Source organism: Microtus pennsylvanicus, chromosome 4, assembly GCF_037038515.1.
Source record: "Microtus pennsylvanicus isolate mMicPen1 chromosome 4, mMicPen1.hap1, whole genome shotgun sequence".
Classification (NCBI taxonomy): Eukaryota; Metazoa; Chordata; class Mammalia; order Rodentia; family Cricetidae; genus Microtus; species Microtus pennsylvanicus.
In genome coordinates, this window is record NC_134582.1 from 38,928,962 (window position 1) to 38,947,169 (window position 18,208).

Below are 18,208 nucleotides of genomic sequence, written 5' to 3' on the forward strand. Positions count from 1 at the left end.
GATGGCTCTTGTTCCACTGTCAGTTACTCTGGTGAGCATAAAGTCACAAACTGAGGACTGTGGTTGGCATCGCTGTGGCTGCCTTTGACGTGTAAGTCATGGAAAGCATTTTCAGATGGAATGGCCTATGACATGAGCTTCACGTTCTTCTCGGGAATGGCACTTCTGTGTTTTGGAATTTTGTTATTCACAGGTTTTGCTGTGTGTTCTTTCACTTACAAAATCCAGACGTTTGGCCTGGAGGTGCTGGCGCACACCTTTAATCTCAGCACTCTGAGAGGCAAAGGCAGGCAGATCTCTGTGAGCTCAAAGTCAGCCTGATCTACAGAGGAGTTCCAGGATGGCCAGAGCTGTCACACAGAGAAACCATGTCTTAATAAAAACAAAACAAAAACAGAAACAAGAAACAAACCCCTCCCAAAACAAAAACCTCAGAAGTTCAGAAGTTTGATTGTGAATATCATTCCAGACTTCCGTAAAGTTGAGACAAGTCTGTTTTAACTATTTGAATTTTATTCTTTTGACATGAAATTGTGGAACACTCAAATAATCTATATCATGTTAGTATTCCTACAAGAGAAAACAGGTAAACCGGTGTGTGTTAAGCAATACCCATACACTTTACTGCAAGTATTAGCAATTTTAAAAAGGTTTTGATTCATAACACATAGCTGTTAAAAGTGTAGGACTCAAGCTCTAAGAAACTGTAACTCAAGACAGTCTCTTACAATATAAACCCATAAACTCAGTTTACTGTTGGCTTCACAGGTCAGAGGAGTAGACAGGCTACGCCAGAGTCAGAGGATAAATAATGTTTTAAATGCGTGTTAGTTATACGACCTAAGTAAAGCCGTAAGCTGTTAATACAGCCATGGAGTTTTTTTTTCCTAAAAGTCATCAGCTATATTGCTAATAGTGAGGCTGTGTTTTCCACTGTGGGCAAAGTTATTAAAGTTCTTCACTTTCGTAGAGTCCCGATTGAGCCGCTAGGCGCTGAAACTCTCCTTCTGGGTTAAAAGCTTGTTTCACATCCAAACCTCTCCCGTTAAGCGCTAAATATTTGCTGAAAGTTGGTCGAACACGCAGCTGCTTGGGAGCTGGGGGCGTTTGGTTTGGACGGGCTGAAACAAACAGAAATTTAGAAGAGCAGTTTAAAATTCGTAGTTGAACTTCGTAGTCAGCGGCAGATAGGACGGGAAAATGATTATGAGGAAACCCCCCCGTGTTGAGCTGTGTGTTTCTCGGCTCCCTGGCTAAGCTGAGCTGCTCTGTGACATACCTGTGACATCAAGTCTTGTGTTACACGTGGTCACGCCAGCCTCATTGACTGCGGACACTGTGTACCAGCCAGCATCCTTCTTGGTTACATCCTTTATCAGTAAAGTCACTCTTCCGACATTATCGTGGTATAGGCTGGAAAGGAACAAACAAAAACTAAGGTGTGGGAATTAAAATTCTTTTCTTTCAGGTAAAGTTTAAGTGATATGGCTGCCTTATAGAACTTAATTAGTAATAAAAGGCTGTTGAAAACTCCAAGACTAACTCTAATCAATGCCAAAACTTAGATACCCCACCTATGAGCAGAGGTATCTCTTTGTAGTAGAGTATTTATCTAACAAGCATAAGACCCTAGGCTGGATCTCTAGAAACTCATATACATACTCTCTCTTCCCCCAAATAATTTCCTTTTAATCTTTTCATATAATTTATTTCCTGTAGCCATGCTTCTTTGTTGTCAAAAAAGATGAACTCTAGGCTCTGTGATGCCTTATTTTTAGGATTACTTCAATCTGACTTAAATATTTATTTTTAAGAATAGACAACCCAAGGCCATAATTTCATAATTTATAATATGTATAAGAAGTATAACCATATTCGCCCAACCAATGTATATGCCAATGAGGAGAGTCTGGTCTCACCTTATCCGATCGGTGTTGAAGTGGACCATTTCGTTGTTTCTTTTCCAGAAGAGCTTCGGTGGAGGGATAGCTGAGATCTGGCATTCTAGTTTTACTGACTCTCCCTCAAAAACTTTTTTACTCTGTGGTTTGTAGATAAACATTGGCGCTCTTTTATGCTCTTTTGCTGGATAGTGGTAGGAAATCAATACAGAAAATATTAAACCAAATTAAAATATTATGAAGTTTGTATGCTGACATTGAAGCTTTAAAAAGCAACGTCAGGATTGGGAACCTTTTTACTTTTAGGTAAAAGACCATAACATACATTATTATTTTATTATATTCAGAGTTCTTAAAATGGAATGCAATGATCTATTGAAGTTTTAACCATGTTTTATTAAAAGAAGTAAGTCACTTGGTCTACAGGGAGGCATAATGGGAAAAGTAGCAGACATCTGCAGTTCAGATCCTGGTTGGGGATGCAACTTGGCTGTCGAGTGTTTGTCCTGCCTGTGCAGGGCTGTAGCCTTGATCCTCAACCCCACAAAACCAAGTCTCTGTTGGCTCCTCCAGCCTTGTAAAACTGGAAAATTTTTGTTTAGTTTCTCTGAGCCTCAGTTTTATCTATCGCTCACTACACCTTCAAAACAAACAAAGGAACAAACAAAAAACCAAAACCAAACAAATTCATAAGATGGATCTGTATGAATATGAAAGAAAAGAGGCTTTGTAAACTGCTAGTATGCAGATGTCAGTCGTCACAACCACCTCCAAGGAGAAGCAGTGGGAAGTGGTGAGCTCACACTGAAGGTGGATTTCCTAAAGGAGAAGGGAAGAGACTGGATGGGTTCCAGCCAAGCTCTCTTTCAGTAGGAATAGGACATTGTTTATGAAGCTACTGGCACAAATATGATTTACCCAGAGCTGAAGAGCGGGAAGTGTATTACTGGGCGAGCATGCATGTATGTGTCTTATTCCCTGCTCACTCCTTTTATTCCCCCTTTGGCTGAGGTCCCTCAGTCCTAAAGGTCTTTCATTGATCTAGGTAGAGTATAAGCTCAAGGACATTGCTCATCTTTTAACCTTAGCAGATTTTTATATAACCGACAATGATGCATTAAATATTTCCTGTGAGGTAATAATACCATAGCTTAAAGCATTATGTAGGATATATTTAAAGTCCTTAGATGGTAAAATTTCAAAACTGGGCATGGGTTTTTATAGAGCTATGATGCCACAGTGTGAAGTGAGAGTTTTGTCAGAACCTGCTTTTCTAAGAAATATGATTTTTTTTGGTTATGGTTAGACACCATTTTCATAGTAAATATAACATAGGGCAGAGCTAAAAATTAACAGCCGGTGTCCATTTTTCAAGTAGGGATTTACATTATGACAGCCTATGGCAATTTTGTATCATCCTGAGTCAGGATGGCTATATTTCCTACTATAGGGAAGATAATTATCAGGCTAAAGTTTCTACTAGAAATCCTCTTCTAGTTTTATCAACAAAAGCTTATACTATTTCATTTACTTCATCCAAAATTATATAATATTCTCTCTGCCAATTGTTGATCAGCCATGTGAATTGTTATTCTGTTCACCATAGCTAGGGAAATGGAAACAACCTAAATGTCCTTCAGTTGACCAGTGACTGATGAAAATGTGTACCTATATACTATGAAATAGTATCCAGCTGGAAGTGAAATAAAATAGTGACATTTGCAGGTAAATGGATGAAATTAAAAAAATATATTGTGTGGGATAACCCAGACACATAAAAAAATATTATGTTCTCTCTCATATGTGATTCCTAGATCCAAATTCTAAGACATGAGCATATGATTTGTATTAACTGTAGAAACCGTAGGAAAGTAAAAAAGGGCCATGTGAGGGTAGGGGGCTAGAGAGGGGAAGCAGCAGGATTCAAGTGATGAAAAGTCTCCTTCCAAGGACTAGCTTTCATAATACCAAAGGGATGAAGCAATCAATAGTCCTGCCTAGCTCTGATGAACTAGCATTGCCAGATATACCTAAGGGTGCAGTGCTGACACCCATATGTTGGCAGTAACCAGCAGCTCTCTAACTGGAATTACAGCTGCCTCAACAGGAGGGAAACCATGCCTGTCACTGGAAGGCTAGCCAGCTACCTAGGAGTAGTGAGGTCATGAATATTAGAAGAGAACTTATTACTATCGCTCTCCTAGACCAGTAGAGCTAAAGACTCCCTGCATTCTAAATACGTATCTTTATACTCACAGCTAAGGGGTGTAATGCTCACCCCTCTTTAAAGAAGCTTCTCGTTACAGTAGGTGGAGACCACAACAGAAACCCCAAGTCTGCTCAAAGTACAGAGAACAACTAACTATGGGGTAGGGTACTCAATGGATACATCTGCAACACAACTCTTGCACCAAAAGCTCAGAGAACATTTCAGAAGAGGGGGCAGAAAGGCTGCAAGAGCAGTAGGAACAAGAAGTCTGACCATAGACTATTAATGACAGAAAGCCTTCACCCATGACATGGTAACACATAGTTGCCTAAACAAGACCTGAACAAGGAGGGCACCAATACATGTGCTAATATGGAAGGGTGAAACGTCACAAGGCTCCACTCTTAGATGAAAAGCTACAGGCAACTAATGCTTGCTGAGAGTGGGAGAACTGGTCTTCCCCAGGGATGCAATTCCTAATTAGTTATAAAATACCAAGGGGGTATCTATTCTTTGTCTGTCTGTCTATCCATCAATATCATCTATTTATCTAAAATCCTCATAGAAAAAGAGGTCATAAATTTGATAGTATAAAGGGAGGGGCACAAGAGGGGCTGGAAAGGGAGATTTAGGAGGAGATGGAAGGAAGAAAGGGAAGAGGAAATGATGTAATTATATTTTAACTAAAGTTTTTTTTTTTTAAAGAAAAAGCAGGTTGAACAAGCCCTGGGAAGCAGTAGCTTTGTCCATGACTTCTGCTTCAGTTCCTGCCTCCAGGTTCCTGACTTGAGTTCCTGCCTCTAGGTTCCTGACTTCAGTTCCTGCTTCCAGGTTCCTGACTTCAGTTCCACTTCCAGGTTCCTGACTTCATTTCCTGCCTCCAGTTCCCTTCAAGGGACTGTGACTTGGGATTTGTAAAACGAACCCCTTCTTCACCCCTCCCCCAGTAATTAAAATAAAATTACAAATCTCCTTATTACCTTTCTAGAAAAGAGCTGGTGGTAGATCTGGCACTGTAATTTTACTGTTTCCTCCTAAGATGTCTTTTTGCTGTTTTAAGTATAAACTGGCATTGCTCTAGATTCTGTAGATGTTAGCTTTAAGTTTGAAGTTCACTGGACTTATCTTTGAAATATTTTCTTTTATAATACTCTTTCATTTTCAGTCAGGCTGTCTACGAAGGATCTCTTTGGAGGCTTACCAAGGACGTCCAGCTGCACGGTGAAAGTGGCTTCTCCGGCTCTGTTCCTGGCCACACAGGCATACGACCCTGCATCTGATGCTCTGACCACTTCAAAGATGAGCGAGTGAAAACCCTTCTCAGACACTATCATTTTGTGCAACTCATCTGATTGAACTGGACTCCCGTTTAGATACCACGACACATCAGGGGCCGGCAGTCCACTCACCTACAAATAAAATACAGCAGTTTTCCATTTATGATTTTAACAATTTTGTCATCTGGGTTTGGGATCAAAAGTGGAAAGGAGGAGTTCAAAATACATTTATTGTAAATTTTTACTGTGAAATCAAAAACTTGAAATTACTGTATTGTTTTTAGATTATTTCAAACAACACCTAATTCCTTTCGAATACAGCCTCAAACTCTTTAAGACGCCTTTGGTTACTTTCTCTAGAACATTAATTTATGTTTTATGTTCCACAAGATATATGGACACCACAATTTTGTCCATTAATATTAGTTATTTAAATGTTTTTGTATAAAGACATTCAACATAAACAGTAACTCTCATTGATAGGGAATCTGGAAAAATATTTTGCAAGGAAAACTTCTTAGAATGAGGATAATCAAAATGTGACGAGGTTTCTGCTAGAGCGCTATTCTAGTCTGAAAATCCAGGAAAGAAGAAAGCAGAGCAGCTTGAAGGGATGATAGACAACTACAGGTGTTTGAGTCAGCCGGGGGTGCGTGCGTGCGTGCGTGCGTGTATCCAGGACATCTGTTTACTAAGCTCATCTTCCTAGTTTATCAGGTAAGTAGTATTTGTTATTCCCATTTCACAGAAGAGGCAACAAAATGTAGAGAGGATAAACTTGTCCAGGTTTATTTAACTTGTCTAAGTTTACACAGCTGGAAGGTGGCACAACCAGCATATAACTTGTGTCAGCCCAGATTCAGAATTGGTGCAAAAGTTTGGGAAGAGGGACAAGTCCCCAAACGTGATGTCCCATCGCTAATGCATCCTTGACATGTTTAAAAACACTTACTTTAAAATCCATTCTGCAGAATCGTCCTTCTTCAATCGACATGTTTTCTGGCACTTGGATGAAGCGTGGTGGGTAAAATTTCTCCTGGATGGCATCCTGGTCATTTGCCTCTGCTCTTGAGGACGATCTACTTCTACAACAATATTTTAATAATGACTGTGCAGAAATGTCCTTGCTTGTTCCATTCGCACAGTGCAATTAGCCATCACGCTAGAGAGTCCAGACTCTCTGCTTTGGTTTGATGGCATGGTGACAATGGGGACAGACACAAAGGGCTTATTTAATGACTGTCAGAAACACAACAATTTAGAAACATCTGGTTCAAACTGAATATTGAATAACCCTCTCCTTTTAAAGGAGTTCCGTAAGTTGATCAATGTACGCCTCGTAGTTAGTACTGCACTTCCCTTGTTCTGACAAGTTATTTAACATGGAAGCATGGTCCTGACTATTTGACCAAAATGTTTAAAAAACACCCTTTAAGGTAGCTCTAATAATACAAGTTTTCAGCATCACCCTTGACATTTGAAAATTCACACTGTGTTTTAAAAGAATATAGTAAACTTGAGGGCTATGTATACTACATATAATATTTGTAGTGGAAAACATTTTAGGTAGCAAAATACATCTCTCTTTACAAACTAAACGGAATTACCTTACTTGTGATGTGGGAACCTGCAGCCTTGCATGCTCCGGGTTGTGCTGCTTGAGATGAAAACAAATGGAGAAATTTAACATGCAGTTGGTCCTTTCAAATGAAGGTAAGCAAGTGTAGTTAAGAGGAACGTTTGTGCTACTTCAGTTGTGACTGGCTTTTGTATGACTCCATTTTAGACACAGCAAAGGACCCGACCATTTCCTTAGTAAGGACTCCGAAGAATTAACAGGATAGTCTCACAGGTGCGATTTATAAAAGTCAGCTGAACCCAACACTGATGGTCGCTTACTTCTCAGAGAGTGGTTTTGTGATAGAAGGGTGATGTGTTCCCCTGGCGTGTTTGACTTGGGGACACAGTGCAGGTTGTACTTTAGCGAAGCAGGAATAGATATGAGGTCACTTATGCTGGCACTGGGCAGCAGGTGTCAGGCTACTGCTGAGCAGTACCACCAACAACAGTAAACACGTATTAGACTGGAAAATACTTCTCCTTTTAGCTCATGGAAAAAACATCCTGTTGGACACCATTAGAAATATGGCTAAAACTATAAAAAAAGACTTGAAACATGAATTAGCTCCTGCCAAATAAAGAAATATTTATTTACCTTTTATGATTTATATTGAGTGCCAAAAAATTGTTTCTACTCGAGAATAAAGTCAAGAATTGATGAACATTATAACCGAATTAACTGATTAATACTTCGTGCCTGTTGTGTAGAAATGTTGCTGTTCTTGGCACAGTGGAAGAATGAAAAGAAGTAGAAAATATACTCTCAGTCCAAATATCTCTGAAGTATTTGAATAGGAACACAGAAAATCTGAGTCCAAACATTTATTTTGGGATGAATCTTTTCAGCCAATGCATTTTAGCATTTCAAAAGAATCTAAAAAAATTTGTCTAGTCTAAGATTTCTTAAAAAAAAAGTCAAAACAGTTTACCAATTCAGCAATCATTCTATTTCTTTAGGAAAAATAAACAAAAACGAAAATCAAACCTAATAATCTAATAAAACTCAAAATCTTCAAAATAAGTTTTTGTTTTTTGTTTGTTTTGTTAATTTTTATTTTTACTTTTATTTATTTATGTGTTTATTATTTATTTATTTTACAAGATAGGGCTTCTAGTGTAGTTCTGGCTGTCCTGGAACTCACTCTGTAGACCAGGATGACCTTGAACCAACAGATTTCCCTGCCTCTCTTTCCCAAGTGCCCAGCTAAAAATAAGATTTAAAAAAATCTTTTGGTTTTACCATGTTATTTTCAGAAGTAGAGTATTTCAATTACAGCAGAGATATACTTTTGCTTATAGTTACTGTAATTGGACATGTCTTATTACTTAGGATTAATGTTTGGGTGTATAAAATAATAAGGTTTGTGTTTTCTCCCTTTGTTGTGTTTCTGCTGCTATCTTTTTGTGCCGGTGCTGCCACCTTCCTTTCAAACACTGTCATAAATATTAGGTAAATGTTTTGAGTAATTCTACTAGAAGAGATGGAGTTGTCTGATCCTGGCTATGACTGCCTATGCTGTGGCCTGAGTTCAATGCAGTAGACGCTCCATGTAAACTGGCTGAATGAATGAACTGCTCAGTGTCTGAGATCTACTTCTTACCCATTAGACTGTCATCCATCCTTTCTAGTTGGTCTAATTGCCTTTAATATAAACAAAAGTCTTCGTTCTTATCTCATATCTATTTTCTTAATGAGTTCCCAGCTCCATCTCTGTTGCTCACAGTCTTGCAGACTATTTAAGAGGCTATAGCAGGCAGCTTGAAGGGTAATCACCCTTCAGTTTGTCTTTCCCACCTGTTATAATTAATTTGGTCAGGTGCAAGTCTGTGTGTATTCACTCTATTTTGAAGTTAATCTTTTTCTGGAAAATGAGCTTTTATTAATTTTAATTTTAATTGCCCTCAATAGAGTTATCTTATTGTTTGTTCAATAAAAGGCGTGTTTAAACTTGGGAGCATGGCAGAAGCAGGTAGATGTGTCACAAACATGCCTGAAAACATCAAACAACTTAAACATTGCAACAAAAAAATATGTTGCCTGAAGCTGGCCAGAGTTGTGTGCCTCTGTGGTCCCAGATACATAGCAAGCTGTGGAAGGAGGATCGATTTGGCCAGATTTGGGGTCAAAGATCCTATGTCAAAAAGAAAAACAAAGGTCACAGTTACACATCAGTCATTTTAATTTACCTGTGAAGAATCTTGGACATCATTGTTTGGAGCTTGAAACACAGCAGCAGCATTCTGGGGACCTAGCAACCTGCGAGCCATCTTCTCCTCATAGGTCAGCCTCTAGAGAGCGGTGATGAGATTTGGTAAGAGGTGTGTGAATTGCTATACCTGGACAACCATTACTCTTAAGAGTCAGAACTTCAAACTGTGCTCCCATGTTTTGAATTATAGTTTCTATGTTTCCTAAGGAGCCTTGTCTTCAAAGATGAGCAACTAATTCAATTGTATATTAAGATCTATATAAGAATTACACCTGTTAAGGTACAAAAAGTTGAGTTGATAACATTTTCCATTAGTTACTTGGCAGACAGACATTTTGTGAGAAGGTGATGGTTATTTTATTTTATTTTTTGAGAGAAGATTTCATGGGTCACAGACTTGCTTTGAACTCATCTAGTCAAAGCTGACTTTGAACTCCTGATCCTCTCGTCTCTACTTTTCCAAAACCCTAGGACAGGGTGAGTAGAAATGTGCCAATATATTGAGTTTTTGAGAAAATAATGTATAAGGCAAAAGTTTCCTTGTATTATCTAGGTTTTTTTTAAAAATACTTCATCCATTTATTACTGAAACCCAAATGGTGGACGTCATGTTAGAGTAATAATGAGTTCAAACAAGCAAATGTTCCTCTTTAAAAGGGTGAATCCTATTTCTTGCTGCCTCTATGGCCATAGATCTGTGAGAGACAGAAGTAGTGTGTGTGTGTGTGTGTGTGTGTGTGTGTAGTGGTACTGGGTATCAACCTGATGTTAGGTAAGTGTCCTACCAGTGAGCTATATTCTCAGCCTCAGAATTTTCACATTGGAATTAGATCTTTAATAGTGTAATTGGCCTTCTGTATGAAACAACAGATAGCTTGCCCACTTGATTTCCATTATGAAGAAGGGTGTCCTTGCATTTCAGCTTTCTCTCCAAATCTTGAATCAACGCTTCTTTTGATCCTTGGATTTCATGGTCAGGAGTTCTTGGAGTGGGCTTAGCATTTGCAGTTTGGGATGGCATGGCATTTACTGGTTGGTTAACCGAGGATTGTTGATAGCTTTAAAAAAGGGGAAAAAAAAACCATGAAAATGATAGAATTGAATTCATTCTGTAAGCCATGTTTAGAAACATTGAGATTACCACTTAGAATTTCTAGTGTTGTCAAGAACACCAATGACCCTGATAACTGTCAAGAAGGATGCTGTAAGAATGGCTACTTTATCTTTTCTTTTGGCAGGAGAAAACTAATACAGTGGGGGGTGGGGATTTACTCATAAAGAGGACATCTAGAAGATCCTCCCTAAAGAATGTGATGGTTACAGGGAGCTTTCAGGTTCTTTCAGTCTGATTGTTGAATTTCTTGTCTGATGGAGAGATGGACATCAGGCAGTAGTGTGCTTCAGCTGCCTCTCCTGGGCTCAAGAGGGCTGATTTTTTTTTTAGCATCTCTTTCTAGTAACGTGTGATCCCAGTAGGGCTTGAAATTGATGTTGTCAAAGTCTTTATACCAGGGATTTTGGTAAATACTGCCAATCATGGCTCTTTCTTTTAGAGCTGAATTGACCAGCACATCACCTGTATCTTATAGTTCTCCTGCTCCTCAATGGGATCTCTGGCTTTCCTATTAATTTCCAATTCCAGTTAATTTTATACCCCAAATGATCCAAACCACTGCATAGAAATAGGGGAGGAAGGAAGAGGAGTGGGAATCCAAAAAAAAAAAAAACCAAACCAATGAATAATATAAACATAACTTTTAAAGTAGTGATGATTTCTTTTGCATTGCTAAGCTGATTAGTTTTTGGTAGCGAAAGAAAAGGATAATTAGAGGAAGATAGAACATGAAACATAACTTTAAAAAAAGGATTTGGAAAAAATTCACTAATCTGAAAATAATTTGAAGAGTTTAATTCTTATATCATATGCGGTGCCTAAATGTTTATTTAAGCTATCCCGAGCCCTTTTAAATTTCCATACTGACATTGGTAGAGAGCAAGGACAGCAATGAGAAAATCCGGTATGGTTAGCTGTTTGGTGAATCAAACTTTTCCTAGTGTTTTGATGAATTAGAACCCTACGCGAGCAAACTTGTATCCTTCTAGTTGATGGGGGAAACTGACCACTGCTCTAAGGAAGACTTTACGATGCTCATGATAAATATTCCCTAGTCATCCAGATCCAAAGGAGATCAAGATTCCTAAAAGGACTTGTGATGCAGAGGAAATAAAGACTGAGTGGAACCAGAGCCTTCCCTTTGTGGACTGGGGCCACTCTGTGACCTGGTGGTTATCCCAAGGGTCCAATGTAAACAGACTGGGGAGTAACAGGTGCCACCACTAGTCACCTGCCACTCCATGCCCACCACTGTAAAGCACAGCTGTGGGAGATACTGCCAGCTGAGCCAAGATAGACTATCTTGAACCTGATGGTGCCCGTTCTCCCTTTACAATCTAGATATTTGAGCTTTCCAGTTGTCTGATTTGTCCAATAAAGTAAATAGTCAAATCAATCAAATAGAAGTAAATAGTGAAGCCCTCTCCCTTGATTAAATTCCTAGGCCAAAGCGCTGGCCTTTTTTTTCCTTGAAGCTCACAATTATTAATATGTTTATATTCACAATGATTAATTTCTTGTTCACAATTAAAAAATATTATAGCCCCTTAATAGTCCCGTAGTGTTTGCACTGATAAATACTTATAATGTCTTTCAGTTCTAGAGTCCCATCTGTTTGAGAGCCACAAGTGCTTGATAAAGTGAATCAGACTCAGACAATTCTGTTCTCATCATTATATTTTATAGAAAGCCCGAAAGACTGTTAATGACAGCTAAGCCTGAGAATTACAAGATATCTATCCTTAGTTAGTTGATTGACTACACAACCTCACTGTCTGCACATTTGGTGGCATATGCGCTAGACTTATATGTTCTTACTTATAAACTTTTATTATAGTTTATAATATTTTTGTATAAACTTATATTACTTTTACACTGCTTTAGAGGTCTTTTTTTTTCCTCACCACTAATCCTGATCATTAAATATGATATAGCTCAGAAAACTGGATCACCAAGCAGGCTATTTGCGGAATGCCTCATGGCAAGCTCTTTGGAAGGAATAATTAGAATGAAAGAATGCCACTCACTTTTCACTGTGCTCTTTGAACAACTGCTAAAACCATTGCCTAAGAACTTCCTATCATTGAGAAGCGAGGTAAGGTTTTCAAGAGTCTTTAGGTCAGAAATCAAGGGATTGCTTTAGAAGGTGGAGCAATCCTGAGCCCTTCATGACAATGAGAGGTCTGTGCACAAATGTTCAAGGGCCAGGGCTTTCCACCCCATACAGCTGGACTCAGAATGGGTATCAAGTAGCGATGGCAAGATTAGAAGAGTTATCTACAGTTGCTGAAAATGGAACAGCTAAAGCTGGACCTTTGATCTCTGGTCTGGAGACCTCCTAGGCTTGCTTTCTTCGTCTCTATTTTTGCCTCTTTTTAGTTTTGCGCAAAGCTAGGTATGTGGTTGAGACTCTGTGAATGTTCGTTTGATAACATTTTTTTTTTAGCAGAATTGGAATAGGATTGAAAGACTTTAATAGGGAAATACTACAATCAGAGTAGGTTATATATTTAAAATTCCGGTATAAGAAACTTAGAAATACCAAGAAACTATGTGGAGAATTATCATATTAATAATTGTGAACAAGAAAGAAGTAGGAAATGAATTCAATGGGATTTTGTGGGGAGCTGGGGAGGAAGGCGACCTTTTAAAATACTAAGTCAAAACTATGAGAATATTATATTCCAAAGCAGGAACTATTAGTCATCAGCCATTATATATAATTCAATTTAATAACTATAGAATACCAATCTGTTTGTGAGTGTCCTAATTTTTATTTTTAAAAGTACAAAATAGGTTTCACTACAAGCTGAACTGCTATGGTCAATTTAGCTGCTTTTCTGGAATTTCAATGAATAATATACTTTTTAGAAAAACTAGCTCAGTCATCTTATTTGGTGAACACTCTAATAATTCATACAAGTAAACTGCATGAGTATCAGCTTATTTTTGGATAGGAAAGCCTTCCACTTCTATGCTGATTTATGGTTCTTTCTCTGTACAACATTAAACAAATCTAGAGACACCAGCAAGTATTCCACTGAGACTCCAACAAGACATGGTCCACCAGACAATGTTTGAGATGCCTCTCGTTTAATCACTGATATTCTCGCCAGCCAAGAAATATGAAAACTGATAGCCCTAACTTTAAATAAGTACAAAGTATTCTGTTCATGTTTTAAAAAAAGCTCAACTCCACATGGTGTCCCTTCCTCGGGCTGAGTTCCTTCAGGACAGTCTCTGGCTATGGAAATACAGCGCATGCTTGCATAAGGCTGTAGGTATTTGCTCCTAGATTTAGACCTTCCGACAAAATTCAACAAGTTACAGCTTCTCCTACCAACACAAACCTTAAAACCACGATCCTTCTTCTGCTCCAGCCTCCCTGCTGATGCCAGTAAGGACCATTTATGCAAGTGGCCAACTGACTGAGTTCCAGACTTTTTAAAAAGTGTTAATTTTAAATTATATTAGCCAAGTGGATAGTCAGGATTAGAGGGAGAAGAGGGTAGGAAGAGAAGACTACGAGAAGAAACTTAATAGCCTTTGCTCATAACAGAGGAAATCCTAGACACAGAGGAACAGACAGGTGCTCTGCAACCCAGCCAAGCCAGACCTCAGAGGAATTAAATTTGCAGTGAGAGGAACTTAGCTTAGAGCTAAGCAGAAAGCTCACCCTTCCCTGGTGTGTTAGAAATCTGCTCTTTTTTCTTTCTGAAGATGCTAAACAATAAGGATATACTTGTGTGCGATAGTAGGTAATTTGAGTCCCGCTCCGTCTGGACACTGGAGAAAGCTTAGATGACCTCTTACTGCCAGTTTCCTGGCTCAGTGAGAATGAAGCTCGCACTACCGATTTGCACTCTAAAGAATAACAGCAGCTCACCCTGAGATCTCCCCGGATAAAGCTCATGGCGCACGCAGTGTACACAGGTTCACTTACTTGGAGTCCACAGCAGATGGGATCTTACTGTTACTGTAATCAGGTTGAGATGGTAAAATAGAGCTGAGGAAGCTGGCTGGAGACTGGCTAAAGGTGGCAGTAACCTTTTGGGCTGGGCTGGGGCCAGCAAGCTGCTGGGAAGCAGGATAAGCCGAGGAAGACATGGTGATGTGAGAACTCACTGTGGACGAGGCAGAAAACCTCTGCTCCGTGCACTGGCGGGGCTGGATGACGATGGAGGACTGTTTGGTCTGGCTAGGGAAGCTGGGGGCTTCCTGTCCTGGAGGCTGCAGTCTGGAGCCACATGGATTTTGGGACTGGATGAAGTGTTTTGGACGTTCGTAGTTGAACATGCTTAGCTGGTATGTGCAAGATGGGTTTGTTCCCCGACGGGTAGAGTCCTGACGGTGAGGCTGAGAGAGGGGAATACAGAAGGCTGCAGCAAGTCAGAAGCAACTGTAGTGCGGCCCCGCTTGCTGAGATCTGGAGAACACTGTACTCCTGGCTTCGGCAGGTTTTTCTTGAAGAATAATGTTTCTGAAAAGGGGGTGGGGGAGTTACAAGATTAGTCTAAACCATATTGTTTACTTGACACTATCAGCAAAAGCTTTTAGGGGCTGCCTCATGGTGGAGTTTTCCAACCTTCTATCCTTTCTCTCTACCTCCGTCGTTGCCCAGGTGACATTCCTACTTGGAATAAGTAAAACGACTCAGTGTGCTTGCCCGTCTCTAGGTGAAGGCTTATGTAGAGGTTTCAAGAATATACACCACAATTTTTTTTTCCACAAAGCATTTTCTGCTAAGCAATTCTTTTGTTGTCACGCCGGGTGATAGTTCTGGAGCCTCGTGATTGGCTCTCATCGAGACACTGTAGATTCCTAGCCCTCAAAGATGTAAAGATTGAAAATCAACAGCAGTCAGTGTATGCCAGCCTTCATCAAGACAAATTCTTCCCCTTTCTCATCAGAGTGCAGCAGTGCCCCTTTGATCCAGCAATTAACATTTGCCTTTTCCCAATTTCAAAAAGTAGAATAAACATTTAATTTATTATGGTCAATTTGGAATTAACTTTTCCCATTATACCTCACTGCTTCTTTTTCTGCCCTTGATTCAGTATTGAGCACACTACCAAAGGACAAGGAGACTAAGGACTGACTGTGTGCTCGCTTGTCTCTATATGTATAACAGTTACTACAGACCGTAAGTGCAAAGTCAAATGTCATTTTTCTTGTTATGTTTAAATTATACTTTCTTGTTATTGACCTCAATGGTTTCTTAATTATCTAGTTTATTTGTTTAATATGTAATTTAGGCTAGCATTGGAATCATTCTAGTTCCTCTTGTTATTTTCAATGGCGATCCGTAAGTATAGTCATAACTAAAACATGACAATATGCCATGAAACTAGCCTGTCAATAAAGGAATGAAGGATGCAGTGGTTCTCTCTCACTGCTGGAGTGAGTGGCCTTTCTGTCTTCCCACACCAGATCTTTGTTTTTCCTCATTTGCTGTTAAAGTCCATCCTGAGGGTTATTGTTGCCTCTGATTTTTCCTGCTGCTATGTTAAATAAGGGCCAGAGCAAATGTTCCTGAAAGTTACTGCGATACCCACTGTTTTTATTCAAAATATCAGATGATTTAATTTAAAATATATTACTTTGCTTCACGTAAGATAGAGAAACTCTGAAATTTTGATGAACCAAATATTTAGCTGTAAAGTTTTCCCGAATTGTTTACCCATCAAATCTGGGTGCTGTATAATGATTTGCATATCAGTCTGGAGGGAAATACTGTTCAGGATTCATCCAGACCAAGTCACCTCATGCTAGAGATTTGCTCAGCAGGCTAGAGTTAAGTTATCACTAGCAGGGGCAAAGGTGCAAGGGAAAAGGCTCTGTGGAAGAGAGAAAGCTTCAAAATTTATGAATTCCCTAATTTCAAATTTCTGAACCCAAATGCTAGCAACCAGAATGCACTGTAGAAATGACCTACGTGAAGCCTTTTAATCGTCAGGGAGAAAGATGCCGAGGGTGGGGCAGTTTAATAGAAACCTTTGTTTCCTGAAATAAAACGGCTTTATTTCAAGACAACTGGTTTTATAGCAGCGGGTCTCTTTGATGACTCTAGAGTTTGGTTCTTAATTTTCTTCCCGGACAGGACAGTTATTCAGGCTTGTGACTAACTGTCTAAGACTTAGGCTGGAGATATTTTCCAGCAAGAGTTTTCAATTTTTTTATACATATTTTCTGAATATTGACTGTCCTAAGCATGTTGGTACCAGTTTCCTTAGGTAATAATATTGTATTATTAAAGCTCAGGTAAATATATACTGTTTCAAAAATTTTACCCATGTCACTACAATATTTCATCAGATGTTCACAAAATGTTGATGGAACAATGTATTTCCCAGACAACTTCACTTCTTGTTTGTCGTGATTGTTCCACAGTTCAGTTCTCTATTAGATTCTGACAGTGCTTTTCTTTTTCTATTAATGATATTTCAGTTTTAAGGACTGTAAACAAAGTATTCTGCTATTTCATATTATAAAAATACTTTAGAAATTCTTAATTTATTAGGTAATATTTGCTAATCTTAACCATTAAAAATTCCCTCTAGCATAACATAGACTTTCACAAAAGACTGGACTGAGGACACAGTACAGGGACATAATTCCAGTCAGATCAAACAAATCTTTCCTAGGAAAAGTAAGCTTTAGAATAAGGATGCAAATTCTCTTTGCTTGTGTCCTCTGCACAAGCCTCCCTGTTTCAGTGGACTGAACAGGCTCCTTTATCTTTAAGATTCTGTACAGTACCATTTAATTTTGTAACTCCCAGCTAGCTTTCTTTCTCTCTCTCTTTATAAATCCGAAGATCCCCTTTGCACCTATGCCTCTGATCGAAATGAAGAAAAACAAACAAACAAACAAAACTCAAACCATAGGACAAATAAGGCAGACACTTACCCTGAGCTCAGAAGATGCCAGCTCAGCTCAGCCCACTACTGAAGAGAAGGGAGAAGCATCTCCTTCCCTCAGGCTAATGTGACTCTGGGCTTAGTATTGCAGCACCCTGACTTTTATCAGCTGCCAGACAGTGACATCTGATGTGCTTCCTGTCCATCTACCTATGCTGGCATGCCAAAGTAAGAGTCCACAATCTAAACAATATCTCAGATGACTTGGTGATATTTCAGGAGTGGGATTACATGAGCTTCTCTCACAGGCTTCTTTATTTTAGACACGAATTTTGACTATAAGCTGGCCAGCTTAAATGGGAAGATAGTGAAAAGAGGAAAAGTGGAAGAAAACCTGATTTGCTCATGTGTCGACGTGGGGTCGGGGTCTTTGAATCTTCCCCATTGGTGAGACAAGGATGGAATGGGAGAGAAGATTGAGGATGAGTTTTTCTTCTCAAGTGAGAGGACCAGTAGGGGAAAGACTACAAATTGATCTTTGCATCACTCTGGTACTGAAACCTTCTCTTTTTTCACTTGCTTAATAAGTATGGGGGTGGAGTCTGATTCAAACAGTGCATTTCAGGAGGAGGAGTGGTCAGGGCGGGTGCCAGACAGCAGAGTCATGGGCACATCTGACCCGAAGGCTGGCAAGTGGAAAGTGTCATTTAGTTTAGCAAGTTTTCTGACTCTGCCTGGCATATGTCTCTAAGAACTAACATTTTTATTATCAGAGTTTTAATACTCCCAAGCAGTCAACAAATAAGATTAAGTCTGTCAATGCATTTTTTGCCCCATCTCATTTTACATTGAACATAGAGTTCTCTTTCTTTCTTTCTTTCTTTCTTTCTTTCTTTCTTTCTTTCTTTCTTTCTTTCTTGTCTTGGAGACCATTGTGATTTTTTTGGTTTCCATTTTTGTGTATGCATGTAAATATCTACAGAAGAACCAGTTTTCAAATCAATAGAGCTGGTAAAT

General features: G+C 39.1%; 1 protein-coding gene and 1 long non-coding RNA gene across 5 annotated transcripts in view; one reads left to right on the forward strand and one right to left on the reverse strand.

Moving 5' to 3' along the window:
- Positions 1-493: 493 nt before the first annotated feature.
- The window catches only part of Myot (myotilin), a 40,576-nt gene continuing 22,861 nt past the window's right edge, over positions 494-18,208 (reverse strand). Inside the window, exons 1-10 of one of the 4 annotated variants that reach the window (XM_075968736.1) lie at positions 17,241-17,358; positions 14,275-14,811; positions 10,101-10,275; positions 9,195-9,296; positions 6,995-7,041; positions 6,340-6,472; positions 5,312-5,519; positions 1,920-2,085; positions 1,280-1,413; positions 494-1,121 (exon numbers count right to left, since the gene is read on the reverse strand). In XM_075968736.1, coding sequence (XP_075824851.1) covers positions 949-1,121; positions 1,280-1,413; positions 1,920-2,085; positions 5,312-5,519; positions 6,340-6,472; positions 6,995-7,041; positions 9,195-9,296; positions 10,101-10,275; positions 14,275-14,627 — 1,491 coding nt within the window. In that variant the 5' untranslated portion in view covers positions 14,628-14,811; positions 17,241-17,358 and the 3' untranslated portion in view covers positions 494-948. Of the gene's footprint in view, positions 1,122-1,279; positions 1,414-1,919; positions 2,086-5,311; positions 5,520-6,339; positions 6,473-6,994; positions 7,045-9,194; positions 9,297-10,100; positions 10,276-14,274; positions 14,812-17,240; positions 17,359-18,208 lie in introns of those variants that run through there. The other 3 variants (XM_075968734.1, XM_075968735.1, XM_075968737.1) reach the window with 3 other exon arrangements.
- Positions 15,400-18,208, forward strand: part of LOC142847743 (uncharacterized) — a 56,407-nt gene continuing 53,598 nt past the window's right edge. The window contains exon 1 of the long non-coding RNA XR_012910294.1: positions 15,400-15,474. This is a non-coding gene — a long non-coding RNA (uncharacterized LOC142847743). The remainder of the gene's footprint in view (positions 15,475-18,208) is intronic.